The sequence below is a fragment of the Pseudopipra pipra genome, chromosome 6 (genome assembly GCF_036250125.1).
Source record: "Pseudopipra pipra isolate bDixPip1 chromosome 6, bDixPip1.hap1, whole genome shotgun sequence".
Classification (NCBI taxonomy): Eukaryota; Metazoa; Chordata; class Aves; order Passeriformes; family Pipridae; genus Pseudopipra; species Pseudopipra pipra.
This window is the reverse complement of record NC_087554.1, coordinates 19108388-19131388: the sequence shown is the minus strand read 5'-3', so window position 1 is coordinate 19131388 and position 23001 is coordinate 19108388. Positions and strand designations below refer to the sequence as shown.

General features: G+C 47.0%; 1 protein-coding gene across 2 annotated transcripts in view; it reads right to left on the bottom strand.

Annotated features, from left to right (window-relative positions):
* Positions 1-23001, bottom strand: part of HRAS (HRas proto-oncogene, GTPase) — a 41120-nt gene that overhangs the window by 3428 nt on the left and 14691 nt on the right. For both annotated transcript variants that reach the window (XM_064657689.1, XM_064657690.1), the window contains 2 exons: positions 7008-7161; positions 2200-2378 (listed from right to left, as the gene is read on the bottom strand). In XM_064657689.1, the coding sequence (XP_064513759.1) occupies positions 2200-2378; positions 7008-7118 (290 nt within the window). In that variant the 5' untranslated portion in view covers positions 7119-7161. The remainder of the gene's footprint in view (positions 1-2199; positions 2379-7007; positions 7162-23001) is intronic.

Below are 23001 nucleotides of genomic sequence, written 5' to 3'. Positions count from 1 at the left end.
TTCTTTGTCAAGAATCAACAGCTACGCCTCGCTCCTGTCAAGTGCTTTGTGTTGGGCTTTCAGGAAAATGTAAATGACTATGGCACACAAGTGAATAAAAAGCAAAATAGCTAGGGCACTTTTGGAAATGAAAACTAAACATACTTCTGCTCTTTAACTGCAATTATTTACAAAACAACTTGAATTATGATAAACTATATTAAGAAATGACCTTAAGATAGTTTAAGCTAAATAAAAATGAATTCTCGAGGACTTACCTGTACTACTTCCAACGTTTTAGATCAAGTAATCTCCCCAAAATGGGGATAAAAACAATAAAAAATCAACTGCAATCAGAATTTGCTGAGCTGATAGAGCAGCTTTTGGCAGCTGTAACCTTTTCTGCAGATGCACAGGCAGTATTTGCTCCCTCTCAGTTTAGTTCAGGTCATTCAAAGTTGAGAAACCAACTGGGAACTAAAAAAACTGTAATGCTCACTTCTTCATTCCAACCTTGGATCTAAAACTAGGTGGACGAGGATGAGATCTACCACTTCTAAAACTCTTAAAGTCCATTATGACCACAAACAATCCATTCAATTCCCTTCTGATAGATAATAACTTCCTTTGCTTAATAAATCATTTAACTTTAGCTTTTTTTTTTGCTCATGCATCAAGAACATTTAACATGGTTTTATTAAACTAATAAAAGCATTATTTAAAATGCCAATTTCTGCATTTTAATTTAATGCAAATTTCCATCCAAAGGCAGCTGGACATGTATCACATACAAAAGAATCAATTATCTTTTTTTAATGAAGTAGAACATAGAAATGAAGTCTAACTATATGCATGATATGCCATAAAGCCATTTAAATGTTCCATGTAACATCCTGATCAGCAAATGCAAGTACTAAATTTAGTGCACAGGCTACACTTAGCTGAAAAGAGATATCTTCAAATGGTTACTAACCAGGAAGAGCCAGCATTTCTCTGGGGAATATTCTTTAAAAGTGCAAACACAAAGAGCAGAGGCTGAAGGAGATGAAAGCCAGTGATTTAAACCACGATCATGATGACTTGAAATAGTGCCATCCTGCAAGCAATTCACAGGCACCAGTCCCAGCACAAGGATGAATGTTGCTTAATCCCTCAGGTGCTTTAGGAAAATCCCATCCTTTGTCCTCCAGTTTAGCTAAAACAAGCCAAATTAGTCCACCTGTGCAGCTATTACACTGAACAGCCTGCTCACTGAGACTGAAACAGCTCAGAGCAGCACCTCTGGACTATGGAGCAAGGAAGGGCTGTGCCTGTGCTTGGAACAACAGGATTACTGGAACGGCAGTTTATGGTGGGGGACTGGGGTACACAGTCCCTTGGTGGGCAGTGGACAGAGCAGGGACAGGCAGAGCCATCTCTTGCATCCTCTGCAAGTGCCTCCCATCACAGCCAAGCCTCAGAAAAAGGCACAAGGCAGAGTGATCCCTCCCTAAGCATTGGGATAAACAGGAAAGATTCCTGCTGTGTTTGTATCACCTCACCTCTCCAGTTCTGCAGGGGTGATGTCAGCAAGGAGAAGAAGTGGGATGAGTTACTCAGGTGCTGCCAAAGCAGGACCATGTCGGGATGAGGTCCCTGCTTTGTCGCCGCTTCCCTGTACATTGTCTTGGGCAAATTACCTCGTTGGGGTCCTGATTCCCCTCCTGCTCAGTCTTTGCCCTGGTTGAAACCAAGCTCCAAAGGGGCAAGACTGCTTTTCCCTGCATGTGTGCAGCTGGCAGACTACAGCCTCATCACAATGGCAGACAGCAGAGCAAGCAGCCCTCCCTGCCCTTCTCAGCCTCCTCTCCCAGCTCCAGGGCCCAGCAGAAGTCCCTGAGATCGACTGCGCTAACAAAGCAATTCCACTAATTAGGGAGGGAAAGGAGGGGGTCATACAGGATCAGCTCTCTCTTTAGTCACCATAAACACTTAAACATTACATTACCGAGTCCCCAAAGGCCACAAGGAATCCCTTCAGATGGGCTTTATTGGAGTCACTGACATTAGCCGTCTGCTCCGTCTCTTCCCTGGGGAATGGCCACTTGAGCTAATTGTCTTTGCTGGCAGCCAGTGCTTCCACCACTGGGCCTGATCTAAAAGGGTGGGCAGGAGGGTGCAGAGGCAAGGCCTCCCCTTTGCACAGGGCAAGAGGGAAAGGGCCCTTCCCAGGATACTGACCTGTACTGGTGAATATCTTCAAAGGACTTGGTGTTGTTGATGGCAAAGACACACAGGAATCCTTCCCCTGTTCTCATGTACTGGTCTCTCATGGCACTGTACTCCTCTTGCCCTGCGGTGTCCAAGATGTCTAACAAGCAGGTCTCTCCATCAATGACTACTTGCTTTCTGTAGGAATCCTGAAGGCCACAAGAGGGAGAAAAGGGAGGAGGATGCATTAAGAGAGGGCTTGGGTCTGGCTAAACAAAGGGATGCAGCAAGTGCATCCCTGGGAAGATGCCAGGTCACGCTCGGCCTGCGTTTAGCTTCCATTAAAGAGACAACTCAATCTGTTTCAAAAACGAGAGGAAAAGGGAAAATAATAATTAAAAAAAAAAAAAAACAAACAAAAAACACCAAAAAAACCCAAAACAAAACAAAAAAAACACAAAGGAAAAAGGGAGTAGCTAAGCAGGTTTCTCCTGGTCTGTTTGAGCCACAGAGAAGACAGCTCCTGGCTTGCTCTCCACATTCCCAGCCCTGCCTCTGGCAGACCAGGCGCAGCTTCATCTCTACCACACTGCACAACCCTCGGCAACTATTTCCTAAGCATTATTTAGTCCCAGTTCTAATCCCTTCTGCTGCCACCCTGCTTGGGTGCTGGAAGGGGACACTCAGGAGAGGAGGCTCCAGCCAGCCAGGGCTTCCAGCCACAATCTGTAATCTGCAGGACTAGAAGGTGTTTAAAATGACCTGGAAATCCAGTGCCTCCAATGCATCTTAGATCAGGCACTGGAGGCAATATGCCACCAGTAAGGTTGCAGACTGGGTTTGATGGTAAACCTCTTCCTTAAACATGAGAAAAAAAATAAAATAAAATCATGCTGTGAGCCGGGTGTTTCCCACAACCAGTCTGTGCCCAGAGGGCTCCAGGAGAGGCAAGAACTATCCAGGCAGGTCCTTTCAAGTTGGGGGTTTTCCCTGCAGCAGAGGCAATCACAACTTATCACAGATGTGAGGAGGCCTGGAAATCACCTAGGGCATCCCTCAAAAGGTTTAATTTTGAAGGCAGGCTTCTCAAAGCGCTGCTCCTTCCCACCATGCCTCTTCCCGTGCTCAATCCCATCAGCAGGGATGCTGCTGGGGCAGCCCCTGCATGGAGGACAGCCTCCTCCCTCTCTAACAGCCATCCCCTGTGGACAGTGCAGCATCCTCAACCCCCAGCAAGAGAAAGAAGCCAAAATGAAAGATACGAAAAAGGTGCAAGTCAGCGGTATGACCACAACAGTGCTTTGCAACCACTCGCAGAGGCTACGGCTGCAGTTTAAAATTAATTCAAATGTCGGCTGCTCTTCCAGTGACCACAACAATGTTATCAGATGAGCTTTGCAGGTCTGCAGACAAACAGCCGACACAGCAAAGGTCACAACAGGACCAACAGCAGCACAGGAAGGGAATGGGGCCAACACAGCCTCCATCCTTTGGTTCATTACTAAACAACATCATTTGCTGGGACTAATTAAAGTCTTTCCTCACCTTGCAGAGAGGGCTGTGAAATCAGAGATGAGATCTGCTCTGCCACGACCTTCTCAGCTGTGCCTTCCCAAAAAGTGGACTGCTGACCCATCGAGAATAAGCACCGAGTGATGGGCTGGCTTCCAGCCAACCACTCTGAAGGCAACTGGCAGGCTGCCCTGCAGGAATGTGCTCCCGTTTCTAATCAATAATGTACCTGGAGCCTCCTTGGTGCAAGGGGACCCTAGTGCCTGCTCTGTCCAGCAAAGCATCCTCCTACCCCTGCACCTTGGCTTGTGTACAGAGGACCAGCCTCTTGGCACACGTGTTCACAATTAATTGCCAAGTCCCCAGTTATAGGAGGTCTCTCAAGCATACAGCATGCAGATGGAGGAGAGATCCCACACCTCAGCTCAGGTCATCAACAGGCTGCCCGTGAGGCCAGCTAGCTTGCTTACAAGGCAAAAGCATTAACTGCCTTGCAGAGGATGCTTTGCTTCCTGCAAAGGAAGGGGACAAGCTCTCCCCATCATTGCTTTGTGTGCAGCTTCATCCAAACCCTGTCTCAGGATGGCAGTTCAGCCACACTGCCAGGTGACCTGGCTGCCACTGCAGGGGTAGCTGCCACCAGCCCACATCAGCACCCTGCCTCAATGCTCCTCTGCAGCCCCTCATATCCTACCCTACCTTCATGCAGAGGGGAAAGCAGCCAGATGCAGCTGTGAAGTGCCAGGCAGCAGAAACAACATCTGTCTGGCGTTCAGACTCAGGATCCCAGGCAGATGCTGGGAGCATCCCGGATGTGCTGGGGGTCCAGGCCAAGACGTCCACTTGTCAAATGCTACAGTCAGGATATGATCAGAGGCTTGGGAAGCCCACTACTAGCCAGCTGCTAGAAGCTGGAAGATGAACCAAAGAATTTCTCAACACAGTGAAATTCTTTACTCCATCCCTGCTTATTCACCATGGGACAATGCCAGTAGCATACATTTCCTTGGAGCCCCAGCCCTCCTGTTCCCAAAATCAAGGTCTTAAGGTTTCTCAGCAGTAAAAGAGTAGGCATGAGAGCATGTGCTGTCGTGGGTTGGACAGTGTTGAGTTACAGGGCCAAACATTTGCAATAGTGAGTCAGGAGGGCAGGAGGGGAGCAGGCATCCAGTCAGGGTCTCTGCCCCAGACAGGGGACAAAACCCTCCTGCCCTGGGGAGCATCTTCTCAGTGCACCTTGACCCACTCACAACCGCCCTTTGCAGCACAGCCTGAGCTCAGTCCATTTGGGTGACAGGCAATGCCTTTGCTCCATGCACATATACTCTTTTTTGCCCCCTTTTATCCTGCTCATTTCAGCATTGCTGTGCTGCTTGTTAGCTGGCTGAACAGTCATAGTCAGCTCCTGGGCACGATCCAAAGCAGCTTAGTCACAGGAGGGTGGTTTGTTGGTCACATTTGGATGGCTGGCAGGTAGCTTTCTGTGTGTCCTAAATCCCCATAAAATGAAGCATAATTAAAAGAAGTCTCCTAAAATGTATGAGAAGATGGCTGGGGTAGCAGGGGAAGGGAGGTATAACCAAGGGAGCTGCAAAGGCATTAGGGTTGGTGGGACCTGCAGGTGGAAAAGTACCAGGGGTGAGAGGGCTAAAGAGCTTTTGGAAGAGGAGAAGAACAGAATGGGGCTGGAGGGAACAGGGGAGGAGAGAGTAGGCATCTCCCGGGGCAGTGCAGGAGTGGGTAGGGTGAGGAGGGTGTGCTGGGAAATGCCATGCAAGGTTTACATTCCCCACTGCCTGTTTACATGGAGAAAATTCCCTGCAGGGTACATACAAGGGGCAGGCAGCTGGAGACAAAAAACACAGGATGCCAAAACCCAACACATCACAGGGTGAGAGCTGCCTCTGCCCACCTAAGGTCCAAGAGAGGACTCATCCATGCAGATGTCTCCCCAGGGAGGCTGCTCTCCATCAGCAGCTCTTGCTGAAAACAACCTGGAATGGGTTTCTAAGAAAAGTATACAGTGCTACTGGGGATGAGCACATGAGGAGAGAGGAGCTGGAGAACAAGGCAACTGCATCCATAAGCAAGGAGACTCAGGAGCCCTTAAATTAAATTCCAGTCTCTGCCATGGACTTTCTAGGTGACCTTGGCCAAATGACATAATAGCATGTGCTTTTTAAGTGCTTTCTCTCCTTCCTGTCTGTAGGATTGTAAGACTATTTCAGCCTTTCTACCAAGCCTTGTCCTGCTTGTTTATTTAAGTTGTAAGCTCTTCAGGGTGGGGACTACACATACAACACCTACCAGAATAGATTTCTGGTCCCAGCTGGGGCCTTTAGCCATTATGATAATAATAACTGCGGCAACCACAGCTGTATTTATACGCATCTGGCAGAGAATTCTTTAGGACTGCAGACAGGGAGGTCATTGTCCAAGAGACATGACAGAGCTGCAATTTGCCTTCCCAGGATGGACTTACTCCTCGTGCAGAGCAGCAGCTGCTACCCACATCTCCCCCAACAAAGGTGTAAGTCACATAGAGGCTAATTAACATGCCACTAGCTGCAGTGATAGCAGACAGAGAATGGAATATGTTTTTAAAAAGTAAAAAAAAAAGAATAGTGTAATGGATATTGAAGACCAGATCCCCCTCTACCCCCATACAGCCTGTGAAGACCACAGGGTCCCTGCTTGCTTCCTCAGGAAGTTTGCTGAGCTAGACAGGTCAGTGCTACCATCCACATTGACTGCGAAACCCACACATCAACCTCTAACTCCTGGCGATGAAGCAGAGGCAGCACTCTGTGAACCACAACAGTTCAGCTGCTTGGCACGTCTCAAACTGCAGGACATACATAATACAACCAAGCTCTGGTAAAATCCATTTCATCAGTAAATCTCAAAATATCCTGCAGAAAAAGTCAATATATTTACTCTGATTTGACAGGAGAAGAAATGGAAGCACAGGCACAAAATGGCTCTTCAGTCCCAAACCTTTAATCCCTCCCTGTGCTGTCACCTCATCAGAAAAGAGGACTTTTTTGCTGCCTCTCAGCACCTGCCCAGCTCTGCCTGCTTCTGCTGCCTCCTGTGTCATCTCTCTTCAGCAGACATCACTGTCCTTCTGCAGGAGACACAAGTCGGTCACTGTGACCTCTCAACACACATGTAGTGACTCAGAATAGCTCTGCAAAGCAGACGAACATTCCTAATCAAGTTCAGACTTGAGATCAAACTGAGTATGCTCTGGGTTGGAGACAAGGTGGAAAACAGCAAGAGGAAAACATGCAGACAAGACAGACCCTGTGCCCAGAGCCACTTACCTCTATCGTGGGGTCATACTCATCAACAAAATGGTTCTGAATGAGCTGTATCGTCAAAGCACTTTTCCCAACACCACCTGCTCCCACCACCACCAGCTTGTATTCAGTCATCTTCCAGCTGACCCCAGCTCAGGACTTCCAGGAGCACCACCACCTGCAAGGAGAAACATGGTCACCATGTTAGGAGAAGTTACTTTAACATGGGCAAAATAATCCATCAAACTGAATAAAACTATGTTTATTTTGTGGCATGTTGCAATCCTTCAGCCTGACAGTCTGAATGCAAACTTCACAGATTCCCTGAGCAAACTTCAAGAGGTGTTACTGATGAGAAGACAGAGGTACATGCTGTGTAAATCAATCCCTAAAGTAATCAATTTAAGAGGTCTGGTTTTGCAAAAGTGTTCAGTGTTGTCCCTGATTTATCTTACCTCAAGATGACAATCATCTGATAGATTTGAAACTCTTGGACAATGAGGCTGGGATGTCAATTCCCACAGGAGCAGGGAAAAACATCCAGCCCCACCCAAATATGCTGTTACTGCCATGTCTTACACCCTCAAGACTGCATTAAACCTCAAACCAGATGGCAGGTTTGAGACAGTGGCACATCCACACCCTCTGCCCATCCTCCAGCCAACGGTGCCTCCCACTGTGCTGGCCATCAGAGAGGGAGGCCGGCAGAAGGGGCACCCCTGCTCCCGAGAGATGAAGTTGGCATGCCCAACAGGGAATAAAGAGCTGCTGCCATGAAAAGCTCTAACTGAGAAATGATGACTAGGGCCAGGATGAGCAAACTACACTTCTGCAGTACTGTGTACTTGCCACGGCCCATCAGCAGGAGAAAATTCACATCCCCCCAGCTCCTCCCTTAAACTTCTGCTCCAAGCCCACTGAGAAAGAGGAACTATTGCAGGAAGATTACAAAACCTCAAAGGTTTAAATAGAAATCCATCCTCATTGGACTGCAGGCCCTGCCCTCTGAAAGTCACTCCAGGGTCCAACACTCATTCTCAGCTGCCATCTGCAAGCTCTGGGGAAAGCACCCAAAATGCAGCAGGTAGCAGGAAGACAAGCTCTCAGTTCCCCATGACAGTCAGCCTTCAATGCTGCCTGCAACACTACTGCATGTGGATTAGAACACGCTCCTTGTCCCCACCCCAGACAGTTAAATCACTCAATCCTCCTCCCAAGGCTTGCCAGCCCTGCTCCCAAAACTCTGGAAGCTGGTACGAACTGTGCCAGCAACGGCCACTCTAGATCCAGACTGCATTTAATGCATTTGCTAATGCAGCAGAAATCTAATGGCAAGGAGGCCAGAACCTTTTGCCTTCAATCCCCACCTGACTGCAACTCTAAACCACTCTGACAGCTCCATCACCCACTCGAGCTGGGAGCAGTCGGACACAAACACCTCTTCCCGAAGCCCATTTCTGAGCTGCTGTCTCGGTAGTCGGAAGGCAAACAAAGCTCATGCCCTTCTCAGCACCCAGGATACTAAAGAGAGACAAAGGAGGGGGTGCCAAGGAGCAACCAAATAACAAACATGATGCCACCCTAACCCTAACCAGGACCTCTGGTTGCTGTGCTGCTCTTCACTGCTGGAGAAGCAGTAAAACACCATGGAAAAGTGGTGATGGGAGGGGGAAAATGAAGTGTAAATAATGTCATACCCTAAGTGCCTACCCAAATGTGCCACTTTTTCCTGGGAAAGTCTGATCTGCCTCTGTTCTGGCAGCCAAGGAAGAGATGCAGACTGAAAACAAGACTACAGGAAAGAACCTAAGCGCATACATTGCTCTGCTCCATTAATGCACACTCTCACGTCTGTGACCTTCTCACATACTCTGCTTCTCAGGGACAAGAGAGATGCCCACCCCAGGCTTCTTATCTCTCTGGGCAGAGACAATTATCATGAGGGACGGTGACAGGATAAAACGGGGACTGAGGAACAAATGCTGACTGACCATCTCCACCAACACTGCTGGCCAGGAGGGGATCGCTCCTGCAGCAAACAGCTTCACTGCTGAACACAGAGGGGTCTTGAGGGTCTGAAGAAACTCTGCAACCAGTTCCCATCTTTCATTACAGAGCAGGGAGATCTGCAACCCCCAGCAAAACACATGGTGGCTGTAAATAAAGGCCTGCAGTGGCTACAATGGACCTTGCTCTGTATCTGATGCTGATGATGAAGCAGTTGCCACTGTGATGCTCAAGAAGGACTACACAACTGCCCAGGCCTATAGGACTTGCTATAAGGCAGTGAGAAAAGCCTTGACTCAATATAGGGAGGAAAAGACATGAGTTCTCAAGGAGGACGTCCTCCCTCAAAACCAGCACAGCAGAAGGCATTGCCTATCCCTTCGGAAGACCCCTAGCCCATGCAGCCACACCAGCCTTCTGGTCCACACTGCAGCAGGAGGTGGGGGCCACATGGTCACCCATGTCAGCTTAAGGGTCTTACTCTGCTCAGGACCACAAGTGAGCTCCACTGCACAGCAGAGGGGCAGCCGCACACCAGCAAGCCCTGCACATCACCACCTCAGCCCAGAGCTCTGAGATCTGGCTCCTCCAGAGAAACACAGACCCACATCTTCCTGCTCCACACCCACCCAAGAGGCAGGGGAAATGAGAGGGGCAAAGGACATATTGCTAATGCATTACTCATGGCCAGCAGACAGACAATTTACATACAAGAACTCTGCAACAGTTGGTGTTTGCTCACACCATACCTAGAAGGTGCCAGTCTCAGCTAACTCTTCACTGCTCTGCATGCCATCCCTGCCCCAGCAATGGCAGAAGAGATTCTGCAGCTTGCAGAGGATAGCAAGTCCAGCCTACCCACCCATTTCCTACCATTGCTGCAAAACATGTCCACAAGAGCGTGGGGAATGATGGACAGCTCTGGGCATGAGAGCTGCCCGAATTAACATGTGTTAAAATCAATGTTCAGATGAGCTTGCTTCCTTTCCCAAAGGATCCACAATGCAAACTCCTCACAAGCAGCACACACACCCAACTGCACATCAGAACATGTGCAAATGCCCCAAAAGAAGCAACCTGGCCAAAGCCTGTAAGGAAAGCAGGAATTTCCATATGGCCAAACTCTGCTAAGATTGGGCAGCCAATCTTATCCTTAAGTTGACCTTACCAACACCATCTCACAGCTCCCCATCACGCTTTTTACTCCTCAACATGGGAAGAATAAGGCTTCTCATTGATGCACACATGGTTTCAACAAAGGCGTGGCTGTACCTCAATGCCACATGAACATCACCACCCCCACCACAGGGGCTGGTTCATGGAACAGCCATCCCAAAGACAATGTTTCTGGCTTCCTAAAAACCAGAAGCAGAGAAGAGAGCATGGGGCTCCTGTCAGAGCAACTGTAACAGACACCCCAAATTCTCATGCTGGGGACACACCAGATGGACGTTTACAGACTGTTGGTGGTTGTGAAAGCTTCTCCTGATGTGAGGATTTCCAGTTTCTATTACTCAGCAGCTAAGACAGAGCCCACACAGAGCTGACCACAAAATAACAGAGGGAAACACAAAAGCACAGCCTCCCAGTTCCACACAGAGCAGGAACAGAGCTTCTTCCATCTTCTGCAGCTTCTTCCATTCTTCAGCAGATCTGAAAGGTCTGATCCAGGTCACCACTTAGTGTTTCCCCTGCCTATCCAAATTTATCACCTCTGCAGTACTCAGCTACTGCACACACCAAAAGCCACAAAGAGCTGTCAAGCAACAGCTGAGTGAGATGGCAAGGAGGAGAGCCACTCAGGAGCATCATCTGGAAAGAGGAGAGCTGGAATCCACATGCCAAGCCAACACCCCCAGCATGGAGCCGGAGCTGCTGCTGCTGTATTTCCTGACCTCGTGGATTTTCTCCTGTAGTGAGAGGGCTCCTGGCTCCCATTCAAAGCTGTCTAGGAAAGACTCGCCGAGTGCTTCTGCCTGGCAGCAGCAGCTGCTCCCAGCCCAGCAGCCAGAGCCACACAGCTCCAGCAAACAAGAAACATCTGCCAGCCTTGTGCAGGAAGTGGGGAGAGCAAGCAGCCAGCCCTGGTGGACACCAGCATCCTACCTTTGTCTTGCAGGGAAGGGATGAAGATGTGGGTGAGGGCAGAAGGCACATCATGTCCCCTGCCTGCGCATGCTGGGAAGCAGCATGGAGGCCTTGCCCACAGAAACAAGGACCAAGATTCTCGGCACAAGCTTTCACTGAGCTAAGACCTAAAGCAGGTCTAGGCATCAAGGCTACAGGTGTTACCCAGAGATGCAGCTGTGTCCTGCAAAAAACAATCTCATCTTCATGGTTCCTATGCTCCAGCACAGATAGGTGGTTTGGGGGACCTGACTGTGAAGCCTTCAGAAACTTACCAGAGGTGAGGAACTCGAGGGGCTTGACCCCATCAGTACATCACATCACACCACCACAGTTTCAACAAAAGCTCAGGCGTCAAGTGAAAGGGATATGCAGTGGTTTTCCAGCACGTTCACCACGAGGGAGGCTCTGACACTCCTTCCACAGAATAACTGAAGGAGCTTTCTCTGTGTCCTCTGTTTCCTCCCATCACCTTGTATCTCTCCCAGGATGGACACCAAGCCAACTAAACAAGTCAAGAGACAGATTTCTGTGCAGCACTGCCATACTGAGGCCAGTCATGGCAGAAGTTTTACAGCTGTTCATTACTGAACATTTACCCTCTACCTGTCCACTGGGAGTCTCTGCATTTAAAAGCACTGAAAGTCAGTTTCAATTCTGCAAATCTCTTTGGGCACATCCCAGACCAGGCACCCTTTCCTCCAAAGCACGGTCCAGAGGAACCCAGGAGCCCTATGACCACAAATGCCACAGCATTTGATTTTATTTCCCTTCAGCAGAGATGCCCTGCAGGCAGAATTGGTCTGCAATCCTCTAGGAGAACAACACTTATCTCAGCCTTTTACCAGCAGTCAATTCCGGCCACGATCCTACTCAGTGATTTCTGAGCATTGGAAAAGTAAACCTTGTTGGCTCATTACGTTGACTGTCCAGGTTCCTCGGTTTGCTCATGCACAAGACTGTCATCGGCATCACAAAATACAGCCTCTGGAGGGACTGAAGGAACTTCTCTAGTGGTTTGAAATGCCACCTTTTGTTTTTACTCTAGGATCAAAATGCTGATGTTCTCATTGGCCTGCCCAGCCTGACAGAAATTATGTAAAAGAGGCTGGCATGCTGATACTCTTACAAATCTGCCTAGCCAATGCTTCATTTTAACTTACTTGTTGCTTTTTAAGTTAACAAGTGGGCTGTAAATCTAATCCACTGTGCTGCTTGTTGGCTTGCTGGCTGTGTACCCGCAAAATCAGACATTGCACCTCACAGATGAAAGAAGAGCAAGGGATGCCAAAGAGGGAATAAAAGTTGCAAATGCTGGCCCTGCTTTGCAGAAATGACTTGGAGATAATAAATGTCTTCTACTATGGGAAAAAAAGAAAAAAAAAAGCCAAAAAGGAACAGAATGGCTTCTTCTATCCTCTGCTAGCTCTTCAAGATCTGAAGAAGACAGCCTGTCCCAAGAGACTGAGCAGAAAAATATTGCTGCAGAGGAAAAAAAAAAAGAAAAGAGGTAAGGAATGACATAATGTAGGAGGCTCAAAATACAGATGCACATTCAAGGAGAAACCTGTGAGGAAGAACAGCAGAAAGCTGCAGGCAGGTTCAAGGCATAGGCAGGTCTGGAAGAGAGGGATTGCTGCTCTGTAGCAGCCATAAACATGTCCCAGCAGCAAGGTATAAGCCACGGCTTTGCACAAGGTCTTGAACAGGCATAGACTGGTCACTGCAGCAGGCCCAGCCCTTGCAGTTTTCAGCTGAAGCATCTGTGGCAACACAACCCCTCTGCCAGAGACTACACAACTGCAAAGAGCTTGTGAAGATACAGGACAAAAGAAAACAAGATAGTACCATCCTCACCAGAGCTGCTACCTCTTCTCTGTTCCCTGGCTCCTGCTTCAGCTGTCAGACAGTTGACTAAAAGACAAAGCTGTGCAGTCACTGCTTGTTGGCAGTTAGTGAGTGCAACTATACTGTTCTTGCTTTCCCTTTCAAACAATAAATATTCTTAATTAAGTTCTGTGTTGCCAGCTTATTCCAAGAAAAACAACCGGTAGAGGTAGCTATACCTAAACTACTCAAACCAGCAAACAACCTAAACAAGTCAGTAATGCAAGAAGTTCATAGAACAAACCAGCTACCCAAGAGCCTCCTTCTGGATAAAGGAATTGCCCGCCCACCCCACTCCCTCCAGCCAATAGAGGCCAGCAAAATCATTACACTCCAAAGAAAGATGAGCAGGCCCCTTATCTCAGGAGCTTATAAATCAGGACTGCTCATGCCCACACCTCCGGCATCATGCATGTGCCATGAGGAGCAGCATGTGAAGTTAGGAAACTCTGGCAAGTACTGGGCTATGCTTGGAAATCATAGTGGAATCTTCACCTCCCACCACCACCTCCCATCTCCCTGATAACAAGTTGCTCATCCCACCATACTGTCTACAGAAGAACCAATCTTCCAAGCTAACTTCCACAGAGAGAAAGCTGTTAATCACTGCCAGTCCATGAAAAGGGTGAAAGAAACATGATACATCCCACACCACTACTGAATGCAGACCCTTCAAAAAAAAATCACAAGCAGATGGGAGAGACCACCTGTGCTAGCACCCAAGTCACTTCCCGAAAACACCAGTTATCTGCATCTGGCAGTGATGTGAAAAAAAACCAACAACTAAAATCGAAGATGGTTTTTAAATTATGCCTGTGATTTATGATCTAATACTTGAGTGCTCTTTGAGACTCCAGATGAGCAAGAGTAGCCTGCTTAAGGAAAGAAGAGACTGGAGCTGCGTCTGAAAGTTGGTAAAGATGGATGCACGAAGGCGTGAACATGCCACAATGCAGGCCAGGACAACAGAGGACAATTAAATAAAAAATGAACTCTTATCTTGCAGTCAGGACTTAGGACCTAGTGTTGAATCTACTAACACATGCGGGAAAGCAGTGTGGGGGAGGAAAAGCTCTCACTGTGGAGATGCAGAAGGCTGCAAACTGCCAGGGCTCCTCTGCTTTCATCTCCTCTCCAGCCTCCTTGGGCCAAGCAGGTGGTTCAGAGGCAGACGCTTCCCTGCCTTGGCTGGCAGCCCTCCACCTTGCCCTGGAAAGAAGACTTCTCCCAGGCCTCTCAGCCTTTTTCAGAAAAACAAATGATAAAACAGAGGCCAAGGTGCAGCTTAAGAGAACAGGTAGCTTTTAACTTTCCTTTACATTAAAATCCCACCTATAAACATTAATGGGATGGGTGAAAGGCAGCATGATGTATCTTGAGTATATAAAGAGATGGACAGGTAACCAGGAAATTTTAAAACACGACCCACAATATAGATGACAGTAACTGTTAACTGTTAAAACACGTGGTACACAACCACAAACCCAAGCTCTGAGCAATCTCTTGTCTTGCTAGTCTCAGTACCAAATTGTATTGATTTTCCCACAAGATATAAGGTGCAATGACTAGAAACTTGGACCAGATGAATATGCAGTGCAAGTGTAAGTGGATCTATGTAACTACAAGGACAGAGAATATCAGGCTTTGGGGAAACTACTGCCTGGTAATGGCATGGAATTGCAAGAGAGGCTGTCTTCAGGCTGGTTTCCTAAGGTACCTGGTATCTTCTGCCTGGTCCTCTTGGTGATGAGAAGAGCAGCTGCAGGCAAACTTCCAGGGAAAGGTACAGCCTCTCCCATGGTCCTTTCACCATGCAGGCTGCAGCTGTCTGGCTCTCTGCTGCAACAGCATAAGAAGGGACAAATGCAGATCTCACCACTAAGCAGCAAGAGATGGAGCACCCACTGCTAGAGCTGGGATGGTGGCCATGCATGAACAGAAACACCATCCTCCTCACTGTAGAGACAGGCAAGGGGATGCAAATAAGTCAAGGGACTGGCCCAAAGCCATCAGTGAATGGTAAAGCTGGGAACTAAATTCAGGCAATGTGACTTCCCATCTGGGGTCTTCACCTGAGACAAAAAGCTCCCAGTAAAGGTTTTGGATGGCAAAGCCATTGGTTTCCTGCTGGGTCTTTGTGTTGAGCTGCCAGCTCAGCTCCAGCCCAGCTTTCCTAGGCAGAGAGAGTTGGGGAAGCAGGGTACATCAAACAGGAAAGCCCAGAGTGCTGAAAAAGGGGCCCTGCTCTCCAATTATCCTGATGAAATCACAACTGGGTCATGGGCACAGGCAGCCAGTGGAGAGGCAGATGTTCTGAATACACAGATAAACAATGGAAAATGCAGGTAGGGCTGGGAGCAGAGGGGCAGGCTGAGCATTGCTCCTGTTACCCCTCACTCAAAGCCAACTGCAAGAAAGGGGGAAGTCACTGATATAAGATGGCCTTGTACATCACTTAAGGAAAGGGCCAATCCCAACCTGAACACCACTGACGTATATCAGACCAAAAGAAGGACCCCGTAGTCAGGAAAGGCACTCCCGGTATGAGATTTCTGTTCTCCTCTCCTTCCCCATCCTTCCTTATTCCTCCCAAACAACTGCTGACAAGGAAAAATTAGGAAACTGGTTTCAGGAAATGCATCCAAGCCATTTTTGCTGAGAAGAATTTGCAATGGAAATAGGTATGGCTGTTCAGCTTCCTGCTTGCTTTAAATCCTAACACATGTATCTTCACAGCACATACGTGGATAAGAAAACAGCATGGTTGCAGCTGGAAAGTTTCAAGAATGATTTTGATAATGTTTTTAGGGGGTTGTTTGTTTGGTTTTTTTTAATGTAAATATTTAATGGATAAGAGACTTTTTAGAAAGCAAGGTTTTGGAGCAAAATAACATTACAAGAGTAGTGGTGAGCTCCAGTCTCCAGGAATGGAATGGTGCATACAGCACATATCTTATCACATTACAGCTGTTGCAGCAGAAGGGTCCGGACAATGAGCCAGCAGCATCAAATTTGGGTGAAAAAGGTGGAAGCTGTTGGCCAGCAGCAGAAAAGCAGACAAATGAGTATCTTGGGACAGTAGGTGCCCAGTCTGCTCCTGCCCACGTGACACACACGCCCTGGATGGCTAACCAGCTTCCACAGAGAAACAGGATCCTCTGGGAACAGTTCAAGTCTCCCTAGTAGAAACACAGAGTAGGAGTGAGAGGGATCCCTCTCTGAAGGGACAGCCAGCCCTGGCAGTGCTGAACTCAACTGTCTCTTGGGGTATGCTTTGGTTACTCCTCAAGTTGGCTCCCCCAGTTTCCCTGGACAGCACTTAGGATCTTGGAAGGGGAAAAGCAGAGTCAACACCCATCTGTCCTCTCTCACATGTGGTATATCACAGGCTGTTAAACATATTTTTTTCAAAGTTTTTTCTCTTCCAGGGAAAGAACTTTTCTTCTTCCTCATTTTTCAAAATAGAGGGTAAAGCAGGACAGGTGCAACAGCATCATCTCCCCAGGCTAGTTGTGGGTGAGGGACAGTCCATCTTGGGATGAGGGACAAAGACTGAGTTTCCTTATTGCACTTCCATTCCCAATGGGACATCAATAGAAAGCTGTTCAAAACAGTTCATTTTAAAAAGAGCTCAAAGGAACAGCCAAGATCAGATAGTTCCAGAATGTCTTTTATTAGTAAGCCTTTTAATTTACATGATCAAATATAATGATCATCCTCTCGCACTCATTTAGCCCTTGCAGAGCCTTTGCAGGCACACCCCCTTATTTATTAGCAGAGCAGGGATGAAGAGGAAGAAGGCACCACAGCAAAAATAAAACCTGCAGGGCTCACTTTAGCAAATCCAGAAGCAGCTGGGGAAAATGCATTAGAAAAGCAAGTGAGGGGGCATCTTGGAGCCAAAGACAAGGTGACAGCAGAAAGAGGAGATAAAATGAAGTGAGCAGGCACCTGCTGCTGGGAGCCTGTCCCTGCTCTCCTTCCCACCACGATACATTATTTGCAGGGTGACACAATGCTGTAACAAACATGAATATGCATCGGTAATTATGCAGCAGATATTCAGGGGCATGTTGCTGATTTATGGACCTGGCAGCTGCAACCTAGAGCAATGGGGCAGCAAGTGCAGCTGGCACAGAGGTTTACAGAAGACCTTCAAACCAGCCCTTCAACAAGCATGGCAAATGAATTCATCATGACCAAGTCTGTAGCCATGCAGAGCCAACCAACACACTGTGTGTGCAATACTGAGCAACACTGAGAGAAACAGAGAGGTCCAAAAGTAAAGGTGCAAGAATTAAGTTTGGATCAGCAGATTTTATTTAAAGTTAGGGTCCTGGATTACCTGAGCCTCACTTTGCTGCTCGTGGTAAATCTCAGCCACAATACCCTTAATAATGTGATTCTCATATCCTGGCCCTCTGCAGCAGTCTGGATTTAAAAAAAAAAATCCAAGCAATGCTGCTGTAGTTGAGTTATTTAAACACAGCACAGGCCTGCTACAAAAAAAGACTGAAGATGTACAGATTGCATGTACTCCATGCTGAAAAGGAAGGAATTCCCCTCTTCTGGATCTGGAGTAACAAAGGGACACTGCCAGAGACTCATCCTGCCTGTCTTGCAAGGATCACAGTGTGGACACAGAAGACATACTCCTTCAACTCTAAGTAGCCTTCACGCAGGTTCACGTATCACACCCCCCAGCAACACACAGAGCTGCAGATCAAGGAAATAGTAACTCCATCCTGCAATGAAGAATCCACAACAATTAAGTGACTTGCTGACAGTCACACAGGAAACCTATGATAAAGCTGGGGATTTCTGCTGCCCCACATTCAAGCTTCTGTCCCAAGACTGTCCTTATCAATGGCTGCGGTTGAGTGTGCAGGGGACAGGAACACAACACCTATGCCACCACCTCCGTCACAGCCTCCAGCATCTGCTGGCAGACCTGCACAATCAGCAGAAGCTGGGTGGGTTTCCTTCCAGAGCTTCCTTGGAAGTCCACAGTGACGACAACATGCAGGATTTGGGTGGGCTCACAGCCAGCATCCGCGGAGTAACTAAGGCTGAAAAGAAACCACAGAAATGCAAGACACCAAGCCTGTGTGAGATGCGGCCCTACCTCAACACTGAAGCCCAACAAGCTGATTAACAAATAAGCAAAGCCTCTGAAAGCAGAAGAGTGATTGAGCTCCCTTTGATAATGCCTAAAGGTTAGGTATAACCACATCATCGTAGAATCCCCTCAGTTGAATCCCAGTCCCTCAGACATCCTGGTAGAGGCAATGAGTAGATCCAGATATGGCTTTGGCACTGCACTTGAGATGACCATAAAGCTTCAGAGACCCTGCCCTACCTCTTTGACTCAATTTAGGTGTTTCTCTACACAGATCAACAATTGACAGAGAAAAGAGCTACACAGGGCTCTGATCCTCACTCGGACCAGCACGACGGCACGGGCAAACGCTCCCTCCAGCCACATGAACCAGAGTCGCTTGTTTGAAAGAGGTACAGACAGGAAGCACACCATGTCCTGAGCTTGAGATGACATCTAGCTGTGAAAAAGAGTCAGAAAGTCCCTGAAGTGAATGGACAAAGAAATGCAAGGGAGCTTCGACACAACATCCTAGCTGCAAACAGGAAGAAAACCTTGAAATCTTTAGAGAGAATATGTCTTTAGTAGGAAAAGTCAGAGACCAGCACTTGCCCACAGTTGGTACTACCATGGCAAGCACCTGGTGACCAGACACAGATAGCACACACAACACCCTGTTCTTAGCACCTGGTTTCTCCTGAGAGCACAGAAAGTAAGAGATCACGCAAAGTACAACCCAAAACATCCACAGCATGAGCTGGAAGAGTCACTGCTTGGGAAAAGTAAAACAGGGCAACACAATCCTGCAGGTGTCCTTCTAGCTGAAGCATCCTTTTGTCAGGCATGACAATGGACCTTCATCACAGATCAACCTCTGCTCAGCAAAGTCCCCAGGTAAATACCACACAGCAACAAGAAAAGGTCATGGGAAGGAAGGAGAGAAGAGCAGGAGATGCCCAAACTACAAACATCACTTCTTTTTATATCTGTATATATGGCTTCCCTTTTTCTTTCCTGGTGTCTAGACATCTCCCAACTAGCCTCTCAGACCTTCTGATCCTGCTGCCCAAGCACAACTCTGCATTGCTGGGGAAGCACATGTTGCAGAGACATTTAAAAAAGGAACACAGCAGCATTCATTGGATTTATTCTTGGACTTTATGAGGCTCATGCAAACAGTTCTGTATTTGACCTGAAAAAAATAACCACAAAAGGCAAACCTAGAACTTCAAAGGCGACTTTTCCTGACAGCCCTAAGACATTATCCGTGTGTAATATGGATAAGGTGCAAGCTTTTATAGCTTACCAAAGGAAGCAAGAGGACAGAACAAGACAAAGAGTAAGAACCAAACACGAGTCCCAAAACTGAGATCTCACCTTGAAGGTTCACCTTCAGGAAAAGGTAAAAAGTAATGTCCTTGCATTGAATCCACTAAAGACAAGACAGTCAACACTGGCTGAGGACCTCACTTGGTCTATTTTAATTTTCAACCTTAGGCAATCTGGAACATTTACCCCTCCCTGCATCTTGAGACAGTAGCAAGGTAGACTGACATTACCTGTGAAAGCTACAAATATATCTTCATTAAGCCAGGGAGGCAAAGAGAGTGCCTACGGAGCAGCTATAAAACTGAGCCATCATAAAGCAGAACAAGGAAGAAGGTGGTAGTTTTCTCCTCCCTGGAGGTCTGGCTGCCATGAGGAATTGCATATGGTGCTGGTGAGTGCTGGCACAGAGAACTTGCTCCTGGGATCACCAGCTGAGTGTCTTCCCAGAACCCTCTACTAAGATACACAGAACCTTCCTAAGGAGTTTCTGCAACAGGAGTGACAAAAATAAGCCTCCAGTCTCTGGTTCATCCAGCCTTGTGGAGGTACAGGCATCTGTTAGACAATGCATTGGGACCACAGTGGAGGAACTGCAGCAGCAAAGATCAAGCTGACTCAGTTCTTTGGCTTTGGTTTAAAATATAATAAATAAAGAAAACAAAACCTGAACCTCCCTTCAGCCCACTGAAAAATCCAAGCATCTGCCTTCAATTCCCCAGTGTATAGTAACACAACTTTATTATTATAAGTAAAATTATTATATTTTCTGTATGCTACTACAGTGTGTGTGTGGGGGAAGATCTGTTATATGACCTACATCACTTTGCAAATCACTGATTGTGGGGTGTATTTCATGCTATCACCCTTTGCCATCAGCCCCCAGCAAATGAATCCTGACCTTTTTTTCTATTAGTCACCCCTGTGTTCAGCATCTGCCCTCATAAGTACCAGCAAAGACACAAGAACTGAAGCTCTGACACTTAAGCCATGATGTTTGGAAAGGGGGTTGAAAGCTGGACCTCAGGACACCAAAAAGCTCACACAACTACCTCTTGGGCTACAGCAAATACCACTAAAAGCAGCTCCAGGCAGGGCTGGTGGGACATAGAGATGGACTGTGCACCAAAAGACCACAGCTTGCTCATACTGGTGGTTGCATCTCTTTTCACACCTTGAGGCTTTTTTTGGTATGCTACTATAAATACGAATTATAACAGCTATGAAGTCACTGTTCAAGTGGTAGGAGCCTGGTCCTACACATGGTCTGAGGTTCCTCTCCAATTCTGCTTACCCACACGCCATAGAATTTGCCCATGGTGCCTTTGCTGACCATTCAAGACAGCAAGAATGAGTAATGCTGAATGACACAAGGTTGTTAGGGAGTTTATTTCTTCCCCCAGTAGTATGGAAAAAGCAAGCAAGAAAATGGACAGGTGATGTGAACCAGCACTGTTAAAGATGATCCAGTCTAATAAGATGATGCAAACTTCCTGGCTCTTGTCACAACCCCATCTGTCTTGTGGGCTTCAACTTGGATTAAAAAATTGCGCATAAGTTATGGAAATTATCCCTCTGAGGAAACAGTCACTAGGAATAACTACAGAAAATCGTCACTTTTGGACAGGAACCTCTTTCAGAGTTATGGTACTTTGGTGGGTTTTTTTCCTTCAGGGAGCAGAGAACCACCACAGTATCTGCAGTCAGAGGCTCTACTTCATGAGTCCATAGCTCCTCAAATCCTCAGAACAATAAAATTCTCTTTCCTTAGAATACATTCAGAGATTAAGCTTAAACTCTGAATTTTTACAGTCTTGCCAATATTGTGAGATCTCAAACATGACCATGTGCTCTCACAGGAGCCTGGCAGAGCAACAAGCCACCAGTGAGATTTTGGGAAGGGGTGACGTGCTGATAAAGCCTCCCTCTTCGTCTGAGGGCAGTAGAGCTCACCAGTGCTGTTTCTCAGGGCTCCTAAGGCACATACAACAGTTTCTCACTCTCGGACATCATTTGCACCTACCTAGAAATAAAATGCTTTTTGATTTCCCCCTTAAAATCCTCTTATTTTCAGAAAGCAACTCCCTGAGGACCATGTGTGTCTCTACAATGAACCTTCAAGGCCACAGCATGGTGTAGTGGGTATGATTCCTACATAGCTCTCATTGTTCCCACACAGAAACTTCAACTAAAAGGGTAAAATTAAATTAAAAAAATGAATCAAGTGTTTGCAAAAAGCTGTTTTTAAAAACAGAAAAATCCCACAGAAAATCACCATCTCACATGCCAAACCAGCCAACTTTAACCTGAAACACTACTTAAGCAAAACGATGCTGCAGTGTTCTGTAGCAAGAGTGTGAGTGTATTAACACAAGAGGAAAATTTATATTTCAACAGCAATGAAAGCAAAGAGCTCTGAGAGATGGAATTTGTCAACAAGCTGGAATTTGTCAACTTACCCTCATAATCCATTCTTAAAAACTTGTGGTGAAGGTTGCCCCATTCTAAATTAATTCCTTCCATCCAAGGTTGATTACAGTCTAGGATCTACTAATCACAAATATTTTATCACCCCACATAAAAATTATTGCCTTTCACCTGTACATCTAAGATAGGACAGAGAGGGTGCAAGACCTGCACTGATGAAAAGTATATTTAAGGTTAGTATTTCTTACTCAAATGGAGATCTTCCACAAAGAAGCTGTTCCAAGTGGTGGCTGCTATTCCACAGGTTTCATTTGCCCTTACTTCCATACAGTTTTGATTAAACTCAGGACATATTACGTCAACTCAGATAGGAAATCTGACTTAACTTAGCAGTCAAAAACCCTGATCAGATACAAAAATTCATGTATTTGGCCTTTTTCCCCCCAAAAGACTTCAGAGTGGCTGCAAGGTCTGAAAACTCCACCAGTATGACTGGCCAACAGCATGACTGTGAAACACAGTTGATGGCCAGTCTGAGTTTTATAGGGCGACAACTCCTCCATGCCACTTTAAGCAAGTGCTTCCTTTATTCTACAGCACTAAAGGAATTGTTGCTTTTGAAGAGCACAAAACATAAAAATGCAAGTTCAGAGAGTATTCTGGAAAACATGATGAACACAGACTTCATGAGGTTTACTCCAAGTTTTGCCACTGTACCTAAAGATGATGTGTGCTCTCTAGGTCTCAACTAGATACCTTTTTTTGAATGTGTACTAATATGGAGGCAATTTACCCTCTGAAGTAGCCAATTTTCATCCAGTAGCTCAGGAGAGAACGTGCAAGATATTTCCATGAGCTGTGTCAGTGCCTTGTCGGTGACAAGCACACTTCATACAGCCCTCTTGAGATAACACTGCTGTAGCTAAATGAGGTGGAGAAAAGATATTTACTTGCAACACACCAGGTTCTGGTTCCTTTGACAACATCCCATGGTGTGAACTGGGCTGCTCTTGCACACCCCGGAGGAAGGCAGGACTAGCATGTCCCAGCCACCGCCAAGCGAGTGTGGGAATTCAGCGGGAAAGAAGGATCATGCCACTCAGCTGGGCTGGCATCCACTTTAGCCAGACCCAGCTTGCAGGCTGG